Genomic DNA, 12,450 nt, shown 5'->3' on the forward strand with positions numbered 1-12,450 from the left:
CCTGCTAGCAGATCCTGTACAGTAAGCACTTCACCCTCTGTTTTGCCATTCTTCTCACCTAAGTATTTTCTTTGACAGCTGAACAGAGACATAGATTAAAAAAAAAAAAAAAAAAAAAAATTTAAAAAAAAAAACTTTTTTTTTTTTTTTTTTTTTAATCAACCTCTAGCATTGTTTCATTGGTTCTAAAAAGCTGAATTAGTTTCACCTCTAGCTGTTACTGACCTCAACTAATACACCAATTAAGTTATCATGCGGAGGGCTTCCTATTGTTGCAAAAATGCCATTTTCCACTGCTTTCGAATTAATAAAATTAAAGACAATGCAATTTCCCTTAGCCCACTGAGCATGATTACAAGCTGGCAAGTCACAGTGAATTGTCAGAATTGTCCTTCTGACTTTTGGTGGATTTAAAGTTATTTTTTACTGAATTGTAACCATGCAATTGTAAAGACACGTCATACTTGAAAAATTATGGTGGCTTTTTGGTTGGTTTTTTTTTTTTTTTTTTTTTTTTTTTTTTCAGATAAGAAATTATTGTACCAATCCCACACTCCAGCCACTTTGGGGGATTAAATTACTGCATGTTATGAGATAGATTAAAATAAGAATATATGTACATATATGCAAAAATAAAATGGACCAAATGCAAAAATAAAACAGACCAAATGCAGACCCTGATTTGACAGCATAAAGTAGTTGAACACCTGAAGCTGCAGTTTTATTATTGCTTTATATATATATATATAAATGGTTGCGCTTGGCTCCTTTCATTTGGTTTCCTGGGAAGATGTTCTCACTGACCCAGTCTCCAGCTGAGGGAGGCTGTGGGGTGGAAAGGTACAACAGCCCTTTCCAGTTTCAGGGCAAATTTAAGGCAGCAACATTCATCATGAAACACCATTTTTAAAAAAGCCAATAGAGTGTCTGTGTACTCATGAAATGCAGAAAGTAATTTTGCATTTGGTCTCATTTTATTGTATGTCACTGTGTCTTGTAGCAGTGTTTTGTTCATCTTCACACCATAAGCCCCCAGGTGCTTCATTTAGACACTAATCTTTTACTAACATAGATTTTACAGTCACTTGAGCTTTGTAAGAAAAGCCCACATTCCATCAATCTCTTTGGCTTCATTTCCAGAGGGAAGTTTCTGTCACACAGCAAAAAAGCTCCAGAATATTTACTAAAACCAAGTAACAAACCATGAGCTGCGTATTCCCAGAAGCAAATATTGTGGAATGTAAGAAGTGATAGAGAGGATCTGTACCAGAGCTTTTAGTTAGAGGAGACATTTTATAACATAAAGCCAATAAAATATCCCTCTGATCAAGCTCAATTAAGCCACAGAGAATTTTAAGACTCCTCTAATCTCTACGAAGTATATAAATAATTTGCTACTTGAACAAGGTGTTTTCACTGTCCTGATTGCTCTCCTTAACACCTTTTTTTTTTTCTTTAATTTTTTTCCCCTCCCCTTCAGGAAGCTATAAATGAAGGTCTTGAATTAAATACAAATATGTTTCTCAGCACTTCCTGTGATAAAACCACAGTTGTTAGAGGGTGGCCCTGGCAGCATTTGCCACCACCTCTAGCATGGGAGTCTTCCAGCTCCTCAATAAAAACTCAGGTTTGGCTCTGATGCTTTCTAGGACTGCAAAATACAATCTATGAGAGGAAAGAGCAGTACTTCCAAAAGAGAGGAACACATTAGGAGGCTGCTTTAAACAAAAGGGCCACCTAACTAACCACAGGTATGTGGAAGATGTTTTCAGGCATGTCAGCTGCATAACATAGACCCAGCACAAATAGGAAAATTTCCTTTTAAACATCAGCAATTAAGCAATGGCTATCTACAGGCCTGTACATGGCTGAAGGTGACCCTATAGGATAGCTTTTTTGCTCATCTTGCTGCACACGATGCTTTATAATTCTGACTGGTTGTTTTCTTTTACAACTGGGGGAAAAAAGGGTATGGTGAGAGTCCTACAATTGCAGCATGAGCTATTCTCCTCCCTCAGCAGCAGGAGCAAACTGTGAAGCACTGAGCAGGCCACCATCCACTCTGGGAAGCAGAAGGGTTTCCCAGCAAGCAGGCTGCATGGCTGGGCTGCCCGGGGTGGGGATGGGCAGGAGGGGACTTTCAACGAGCAAGAACAAAGCCAGTTGCTATTTATCAGCCTGAAAAAGCTGGGAATGTTTTAGAACTAAACAGGCAGTTATGACTCAGCTTCTCCTACTAAGAGTTTCCTGATAGCCACAAAGACATGTTTTTTATTTAAGTCTAAAATGTCTCAGAGGAGTGGAAAACTTGTGTGCTGCTGCTTAAGGCACAGGCTGTTCTTTTTCTGCAGCCTTGCAGGTAGCATTCATATTAGTCATGCTCCCTCTCCAGAAGGGTTTATACTTGCTCTGAATTCAATCGATATTCTATGGATGAAGCAAGTGAAGCACATGAATAAAAATGTCAAACTGTTGTCAATGTGCCATTTCTTTTCTTCCAACTACTAGCATTCCCAGAAAAGGTTTTCTTTTTAAGTGCTCCAGGAAAGTGGAGGTCAGTTGAGTCACTTCTTATAATGAACATGCAGAACTCATGTTGCCGACCTTATTGTTTGCAAACAAATCAGAAATTGCTTGAGCTTATGCCCAACTATTTGTTGAATAACACCTGAAAAAAGGACTCATTACTCTTTGCAAACATCTGAACTTCACACCTAAGCTATTCTGACTGACCTGCATATGACAGCAGAAACCTCTGCACCAGAGCAAAAATGTGATACCAGAATTCTCTGGCCAGGTGGCAAAAGGCCTATACATCATGTTTCTGCTCTTACATGGATAAGAATCTGTTCTCTTGTGCTTTTTTTGGAAATATAGATGCTCATTGATTTTAACAAAATACAGAACTACATCAGGGATTGATATTAAAAAAAAAAAAAAGTATTTGAAATTTGCTACATGCTTTATTCAGTCTCTTTCAATTTTCATTGGCCACAAAGTTCTCATAGCATTATCTCCTTCTTTGACTTGATCAAAGATACAAGCAACTATAGAAATATAAACTAGCAGTACCTATTTGTGTATTCCCTGCCTTGAGATGCTTATTTTATGCTCTGAAATCTTACTTGGCTGACAGCTAAAATTATCAGATAAGATATTAAATTATATTAATTTGCATGGTGTTCAGGTCAAATAGATATGCGTGAGGATAAGCATATGCACAAACATTTACACATGTATATAAATACAAATGCATATACTCCAGGATTATGCGTTTAAGAGCTCATTCCATCATCGGCATCACCAGTGAACGACCACAAACCTTCTCCCACTATTTGTATCTGTCTGCAAACGTCAGATTACATTTTGCTTTTATTCAAATGAAGGGAGCTTTTGCTGTATATGGCAACAAAGGAATAAACAATTTAGTGCATAGCGATAAACAAAAATGAGAAGGCAGAACCTCTAAATTGCCTCATAACTTCAGATCGCAGTGAAACATACTTAAAAGTTTTTTCACAGCACAGAATTGCATGATCTTGCTGTGTCTGGACAGCTATATGGACAGCTGCACTGTGGAAAATTTTCTTGCAGCTGAACTGCATATGGCATATGCTCAGTTTGTGCAGCTTTCCTTGCAGTCATTTTGGAAAATTCTGCCTTGCAGTTAAACTTTAAAAAAGTGTGGGGGGGAGAATGTTTTAGCAGTGTAAAGGTCTTGGAATTCGCTTGAAAAATGCTTAAAACAGCTCCCTAACCTGGTAGTTAGTTGCTAGGACATCAGGCAACAAACAGAAAGCTCAGGAAACATGTATTTGCTGGTTTTGCTTTCCTCTGGCTAAAATTTTAGCAGTCGTTGAACATTGTGCAAGAGGTAATTTATAGATGGCTTTCTGTATTACTGCCTGTTCGGTTAGCAGATGGTGTTCATTAACCAAAGAAGAATCCCAATTGTCATAAATAATTATAGCTGAATACAGAAGTAGTAATCTGTGGAAACCTCTATTATTCACAAGGTTTTCTGATTTATTCATAGCTACATTTTAGCCACACTCTAGAACAGTCCCTCCCATAAAGCTTAAAGTAAACTGGCACTGTTTCTTTAAAGTCAGTTAGGGAAATGAAAGGTTTCAGGATTGTTCCATTTGCTGTGCTCATACTGAAATACTTCAATAAATGTTAACTGACTCTAGCTGCAAGGAGCATTTAGTATGAACATTTGTCTGCTCTACTCTAATACTTGTATGAAGTATAACTTGGACTTGATTATGAAACCTTTTGCTCTCTTGAGCAGATTTATTTTATAGAATATTATCCAGTGGAGCAGCTAGGATAATGTTTTTTGGGGAGGTTTATGCTAGCAAGTAAAAATTCAAGTGAGAAAAAGTTTTGGTTTGTTTTCTCCTTTCTAATTTGTTAATTACCTATATAGTTTTCACTAGTATTTTTTTTCTTTTTAAATCAGTCTCCTGAGTTCTGATATTTTCTTCTACATGTCCCAATCTGAGACCACTAAGATATTGGATAAAGAAAAATTCTGGAGACCTGGAGACTTAAAAGACACTTTTAGACACTTAAACACAAGCTTGGAATCTCCCAAGATGCTGAATGGCCACAGTTTCTGTAGCAGCCGCCAGTGCTCAACGTTCCAAAAAGAAGTCCATTTTCTAACTTTCAGACATTGATGGAACAGTTTAGCAACATGCATTTATAAAAAAGAACGGCTTTTATTATTATATATTAGCCAGAGGGGGAGGGGCCAGCTTGCTCAAGAAATAAAAATTAATTCCTCACAATGTCTTATAGAGAATATGTCAATGTTTTTAATAGCCAGACTGTGATACAAAAAGCCAGCTGAACACAGCACACCTATAATTCAAAAGAATTGTTCAAGTCGTGATAAAATCAGACCCCTTGAATCTCAGATCTGAAGCGATACGAAAAGACACTGAAAAGGAATAGCCATTCCTGAAAACTGAACTACTGCTGATTTTCCAAGGCTGCATAAGGAATCAAAAATAGAGTGAGAATTCAGGCTTAGGAAATCTGGGCATCAGCTCCACCGGCAATGCAATATTCTCTCCAGCAATCCTAATGGATGTCTGGTTTCTGCATCTTAATCTAATATTTGTTTCGGTTGCGCTTCCCTGAAGAGCTTACAAACTATTTCACAATTTGCCTCCCTATATACTAAAAAAAAGTCTTTAATTATTGCATTCTTTTTAATAGTTTTCATCTTCCAAAAATATGGACCCAGTGTAACAAAAACTGCTCTCCTCATAAACCAAATGAGGATTTTTCCATACCCTGTCTATCAGTCATGGCTCCCAAGGGAAATCCAACTGAAAGAAGATGATGGCAAGAGGAAGAAAGCAATACTTTGGAGCTACATTATTCATCTCTCAGCAGTGTGCTTTGCTTCTTTTTTAGAGGGAGAATTAATGTGCCACAGAAAACAGAATAGCAAACACATATTCTGACTATACTGAGAAGAGCCAATTAAATTTGTAAGTTTTACTAACAATGAAGCAGACTAATAAGCAAGCTTCCAATGAAACACATATATATAAAGCAGCCCTCCTCCACATACATTGCTTAATAAGGTAAGTGACGGGTCTAGAAAATATGTGTCTTCTCAGATAGTGACAGTTGTCACTGGTGTAATTTTGCACTCAGAGACCTCTGCCCTTTTGGCCTCCTGAACTTTTTTAAGGAAAGCAATTCAACTGGTATGCCATCTTTGCTACATCCAAATTGTTACCAAGAGTTTGTTCTTACACAGAGGGCCAATATGTGTCCTCAAATATATTTGCCTGTATTAAGCTTCCTGACAAACAGCAGAAGAAGAATGAGCACCTAGCAGATTCAAACTTTTCTCTGGTAAGTGCAGCTTAATCACTGAAAGGCATTTAGATGAACAGTGTTATTACACAACCAAAAACACTTTTAAATTCATTTATTTGCACTATAACTTTGCATGCAAGTTAAAATGATACAAGACTCTTTAAAGCATAAACAACAGCTTTCCCACAAGATAAATTCTCTCTTTGAGAAAGCCTACAGACTAGGTTTCCTTCAGCAGCCCAAGTCAGCAACTGAAAAGATGCAAATGTTTCAGTTCAAAACATCTCAAATTCATGCTATGCATGTCAGCTTGGGCTCCTCATGCCAGTTCTTGATGCAGTCTTTCAGCTTTTCAAATCACTTCATAACTCCCAGCAAAGCTACCAGAAAGAATGTCTGAAGTGAACTGTATTAGACCCATGGTGGCAAACCCAACTGCTGCTCTCTTTGATCACCAAAGAATGTGAATGTCGTTGATATATTTCTCTTAGATGCTTCACAGCTGCCAGTTAAGGAGCATATGAACAGCCTGAGAAATAGTTTACGGGAGCTTGAACTCTAGAGTATACATTTGTCGTTTGAGCAGAAGCAAAACTCTCCTCTTAGCATATATATATATATATGTAGCCATCATATTGTTAGGTGAGACGTTAGCAGACCATGTTTAGCTTTTCTTATGAATTTGCTCTCAAAGAAGGAACCTGAATGCTTCGCTATGAAATTCCCAGCTGAAAGCAGCATCTCCTGCTGAGTTCCTCTACACTAAGAGACATTCTTTGCTGAGGATTTTGTACATTTAAAAGATATTCACAAGGGAGAAGTGAGCATTGCACCCAGACCACAGCAACATATCTAATTTTATCCAGCCCATGGTAGCAGTATATGCTCTGATAACACAGACACCAAGGGTAAGAGGGCTACCCACATTTGTGCATGTCACCAATCTAGAAAAAAATGGAAGTGCCTACAACATACAGAAAGAGAATGACTGTGGTCGTCTGTGGAAGAACTTGCACTCATATTACAGGCTGTCAGGAGTCACAGCTGTGACGTTCAGAGCTAGCAGTGACATTCCCTGGGAGCCAGCCCTATCTGATCCTATACATCCTGCTCTGCTGCTCAGGCACAGCCCCATATTAGCAGGCTGGGCTCTGCACAGCATGCAGTTTCGTGTCCAGGAGCTCAGAGAGGGGCAGTGCTGGCTGACAGAAAAGTTGAATGTGTCAGTGCAGAAAGGGAATGTGGGAGGTGGGAGAGTCCGGGAAATGACTGTGTGGGGGAGGTGAAGGGAAAGCAAAAGAGTTCTTACTACGCAGACAGATTTTGGAAAGCTCTAAGAGCTTTAGAAAAGCAAGTTAACCCAGAACCATGGTTACTGTATAGAGCTGATGTCATCTGGCTCTGTGCATAAAAGCCCCCACTTTTTCTTCTTTTGTGTAGTCCCAGGATGACATCAGCTCGAAGCACAAGAACGTACCTTTGTGCTGCAGCACTTCCCCTGCTGGCTCCTGCCACACATCACATTCCTCCTGCTTATGGCCCTCCATTGCCCAGAAATGCTCCCTGACCCCCACTGAATGCCAAACAGCACTGTCTAGTCAGATAGTGCTCTGGGAGCCCGGGAGCTCCAGCACTCCCTGGCAGCACAGAGGAGCTCCTATTCAAGCAATGTATACATGCCCTACACCTCAGCAACCCACAGTGGGGCCTCTGCAGCCGATTTCAGCTGCATTACAATGCTGTCAAAGTTGAATGGTGTGAACTGATTAGGCAAGACAGGGTAACTGTGGCTATTTAATTATTTTAGGGGTTGGATCCTCTTTGAGGGGATATACAATGGCATATGATTTAATCTTGTTACAGTCCAAGATTGCCATTAAACAAGCAGAGTGAAAAAATAACATCTGAAGCCTAATTTACAAAGAAATTGCAAACATACTTTGCAGTCGTACGATCATTAACAGATTGGTTTATAATTGGCATGTATGCTTGCTATTTAACAAGGCCTGCAACACTCTTTGTGACACACAAACACAAGAGGAAAAAAAAACATCCAAAGCACATCCTGGCCAATGTTATTTCATGCACAGAAAAGAGGGGAGCAGAGTGAAGGGAGAACTGGAAGTGAACACCCTGATCAAAAAAACAGCACCAGTAAAGCAAACCAGAGAAGTCTGCACTGGAAAAACAAATCTACAGAAATCAGGCAAGCAGAGTTGAGTGTTTCCCATTAGAAAGCCCAAGTAGCCTGCTAATAGAGTAATATCTCCTTTAATAGTACTATGTCCTTTAATATCTCCCATTAATAGAGTAAATCTCCTTTTCAGCACTGCACTTCTGCAGATGCTCCTCATCCCTGTGACTCTTCTGCAGATGCAAAGTATTCTGCTACTAGCCTGTGATCGTGTGATCTTCAAAAGGTGTGCATGTGCAGAAACATTCACAGGAAAATTATTGAAGCAATTATAAGGAAATGCGATGCTTTCAATGCTGTAACAGATTATTTCTACTTAGCTGGCAGTGGAGAGGCATAAGCTGAAACTCACCTACCCACGAGTGGAAGAAAACACTTCTGTAGAGGAAGCCTGATTAACTTACCATTAATATGCCACAGCATTTGGAACCCACTTCTAGCTTGCAGTCCATCAGAGTAAAATTCCACATGAAGACTGGTGCCTGTGGTGTTCCCTGCTGGTGGAAGAGACTGTCCACAGAAAGTCCCTATCAGGTTGGACTGTACATCAAGCCCATCATAGAGCTGAAATGAAACAAAGAATACCCAAGTGAGTAAAAACGGCTTCTCAGTTCTTAGTGTACAGGATGGCAAAGAAAGTGATGAAGCTTAGCTTCTGACACTGGCCACTCTTACAGAGCAACACAAGTGATTTGAATGCAACACTGATCGAAAGTAACCACAATATGTTTTAAAACCTGGCTACACAGTGAGCAAAGTAGGAAGGTTTTCCTGTTTCTGTTTTGGTATGTATTGAGGTTACTGGGGAAGAATGAAACGAACAGCAGGCAATAAACTGACATAAAAAAAAAAAAAAAAAAAAGGAAGATGTCCTGGGTTCCAATTTGACTATGCATCTAATACTCCCAGTGCCTCCAAACCCTTCAGTGATAACTCATATTATACCTTTATCTCTTTAATGCACTCAGATGATTTCCCTAGGAAATGATGGAGTATACCAAGCAGGTGGCATCACCAGAGCCTCCTGGAACAGTGATGAAAAACTGAAAACAAAAAGTAAAATGAATCCTCAAAAACCTCAAAGTAAACATTACACACGTTTGCTTACTGTGTTATGATCATACAACCAGTGTCCTGCTTTGGAGGAGAAGTGGACTGAATAATGATTTCTGAACTTCTGTACCGAGAAACACTATGTATTTTATCTGGAAGTCATGTTGTACAGGACAGCATTTTGACAGTCAGGGTGTTGGCTGATGTAGCCAGCCTAAAGCACAGATGAGAATCTCTCCATCCTACTCTTAAAACATTAACACTAAAAAATTAAAAAAGAATCCTGTATTTACATCATTTAAATCTTGAAAACTGAAGTTAGTTATATACTCACACTTAAACAAAAATACTTAAAACATGTTTTGATAGAGTGGGAGTGGGTGCTCAGAGCCTCATCAGTTGTCTCCAAATGCTTTTAAAGGCTCTGTCCTATCCTCTTGGTGTGTCTTTTTCATGTTCAGTAAATCACACTGAACATGTATCTTAGTTCTACACCAAATATTGTAATACTCAGTATCTTTATTCAGAGAGAAAGATATGCAAGGGTTACAAACCTGGTAGAAATTAGATGTAACTATATTGAATTTGACTTATGATATCAGGTTACCAGTGGGTTTACTATTTCTTGTTACGTTACAATGATTCTGATAGTTTAGAATAACAGTCTAGTTCTGACTAGACGGAAACTCTCATGCTTTCTTATCACTTTGTCCCAATTCATCTGATCTTCTGTCTCACAGAAGAGCATGCATCCTCCTAACACAATCCAGCAAATTACTGACATGGAAACCATATCTGAACATTCTCAGTGTGAATTTTTTGCATGTTTTCTTTATGAATTTCAACAAAAAAATTTCCTTGTTCTGAAGCCATCACCCTAAAATTCTCCCCATGCAAAGAATTCAAACCTACGAACTCAAGGAAGACAGCCAAGATTTATTTATCCTTGTTTTTTGTTATTCAAATCTCTTTTCCAAATACCTCTAATTAAACTAACAACTCCCCTACGCTGACTACTGATATTACAGGAGTATGATACTACAGTGAATACTGATTAACCACGCTAGCTACTAATTTTACACATTTTCTAGCACTCACACATGGTAATCAGTAACGAAGCCCTTGACTCTTCTGCTCTCAACGCTGGGCTCGCAGAACTGTCAGAAACCTTGTGCTGAGTTCAGACATAGTTAGAGCCAGAAATCTACTCAAGTGATTTCAAATCCTTGAGCTGACAGTCAAGTTTGAAAATCTTTTTTTTTTTTAATAAAAAATAAATTGGTTGTAGTTCAGCCAGAAGTTAGGGGCAGGTTGCTGGAATAGTTCTATGGTAATATTCCACGGCTTACTTTATGGCTGGTGAACGTGAATTTTTTTTTCCATTTTCAATCTTCTGATATCATGAAATGCCCAGAGCATGAGAAACGTATTGGAACTTGAGAACTGTCACTGGGTGAAATCAGAAAAGATTTAAAGCTTCTGCTTACAGACCAACTTCTGGTAGCTCTCAGAAAGACCTGATTGGATGTGCTAAGGATCAGATACAAAGTTGTCTTAAATATTAGATGGTAAAAAGTTGAATCCATCTGTATTCTTCCCAAATGCAAAGCCTGACAAACAGAGCTGTCCCACACCCAGCATTATAGTTATGACCTTCTTCCAAGCCACGCTGAGGGCTTCGCACATTCTTTTATGGCTTAAGTTCAGCAAAATGAAATATAGTCAGATCCAATTAGCTTTCTAATAGTACTACTTCCTTTGACAGTCTTGTGGTATATACTACTCATATTTCTATGGCTTCAAGCCATAGAAATCTTACACCAGAAAAACGTGAATGGGGAAGAACGAATCAATGTGGAGATCATGAATCCAAGCTCCAAATGAGAAGCAAAAAGACAAGTATGCAACAATCAGCCGTTAGCTTTAGTGGTTCCAATGAAAAAGAAAAAAAAACAAACCAACTGATATAGAACTATGGACTAAGTCATACCCAGAAACTTTCAAATCAAAACAAAAAAGAGCTTTATAAGCCTCCTGTAACTTTGATTTGTCAAGGAACTGTTATTTTTAATCTGATAGCGAACATCACATTTCTATGTAATTTCCCCTGAAAACAACCAGTGTTTTTTCAAGACACAAATAATGGTTTCTATGGCAATCCCTTCACACAGTGCTGCCCCGTGGTCTGGGTTCAACGCGGTGTTTCACAGGAAACATGAGAGCCCGCCCAGCTGTAACTCATTGAGAGGGGCAGAGCCACCACTGCTAGAATTACAGCACTTTTTTTCAAGCTGTCTTTCACTTATAAATGAAGGGAACAGCTGCGTGGTTTCACAAAGCATTCTGAACTTCTAAAACCACATCTTGCTCTCACAGAAATATCGGCAAGTGAAACCAAAGCTGAACACGGATCTCACAAGCCATGATTTCTCTCTGCATCTCAGAGATAGTGTTTCTCGTGTAAGGGCCAACCTTGTCAGCTATGCCACCCTGAACTGCTGCATGTTGAAGACAATTCTTCCCTCATATGAGGCACAGCACTCCCTCAATCTGTGCAGGATGGTTGCATTTCAGAGCAGTTTGTTGGCCCCTCCAGCAGCACGCTGACTCCAGGAACTGGGGAGCAGGCTCCCACCCAGCTGCTTACTAGGAAGAATTTGCTTGCTTCCTTTCTGCGTGGATATCTGTTTTGTAATTTATTTGCTCAGACCTTCTAGAATCCATCACAAAATCCAAGAGCTTCATGAAGATTTTGGCAGATTATACAGCAAGCAAAATCTGCAAACAATTGCAGCACTGTTTAAGATCCTTAGCATGGCAAAATATGGAAGCTTCCCTTCCCCTGCTCCCTTCATTCAAAAGCTGCCCAGCAGCACGAGTGCTACATCCCATCAGCAGCACCAGGTCTAGGCAGCGCTGAGGTACCTTCAGATGTGTCATTAGGCATAGGTCAACAATTGCTATGTAAAGCTCCTTATTAGGCTGCCCAAGAGCTAGCTGACACTGAGTGTGTGGGGGAGCTGCCCACACCCTAAGGGCTGAAAGCTGAAGGACTGCCCTGCAGCGAGGTGGCTGATGAAAGCTATCTGCTTTGGAGCTGAGCAGCTAGCCTAGGCTGCAGGAAATGCTCAGTGTGGTCAGCTCCCTAAGGAGGCTCCATGGTCACCAGTGGATTACTGGCTTTCTGACTTTTAGCTTGGAAGCACGTCATCAACACCAGCAATGATGTCCTGAAGGCTAGAGCTACTCACCTCTCTTTGGAGGAGCAAAGCAGCGTGAACTACATCAGAGGAGTTCACTGCCAGAACTGAAATAAGGGCTCAAGAGCAGAGCTTACTGAAAAATGGAGCTTGTGCTGC

The 12,450-nt window shown here is 39.7% G+C and overlaps 1 protein-coding gene across 1 annotated transcript in view; it reads right to left on the minus strand.

The window, feature by feature from the left end:
- CUBN (cubilin) overlaps window positions 1-12,450 on the minus strand; it is a 139,914-nt gene that overhangs the window by 71,328 nt on the left and 56,136 nt on the right. The window contains exon 29 of the mRNA XM_042888520.1: window positions 8,443-8,602. Coding sequence (XP_042744454.1) covers window positions 8,443-8,602 — 160 coding nt within the window. The remainder of the gene's footprint in view (window positions 1-8,442; window positions 8,603-12,450) is intronic.

Source organism: Lagopus leucura, unplaced genomic scaffold (assembly GCF_019238085.1).
Source record: "Lagopus leucura isolate 7727_CA_CO unplaced genomic scaffold, USGS_WTPT01 Super-Scaffold_100157, whole genome shotgun sequence".
NCBI classification, from domain to species: domain Eukaryota; kingdom Metazoa; phylum Chordata; class Aves; order Galliformes; family Phasianidae; genus Lagopus; species Lagopus leucura.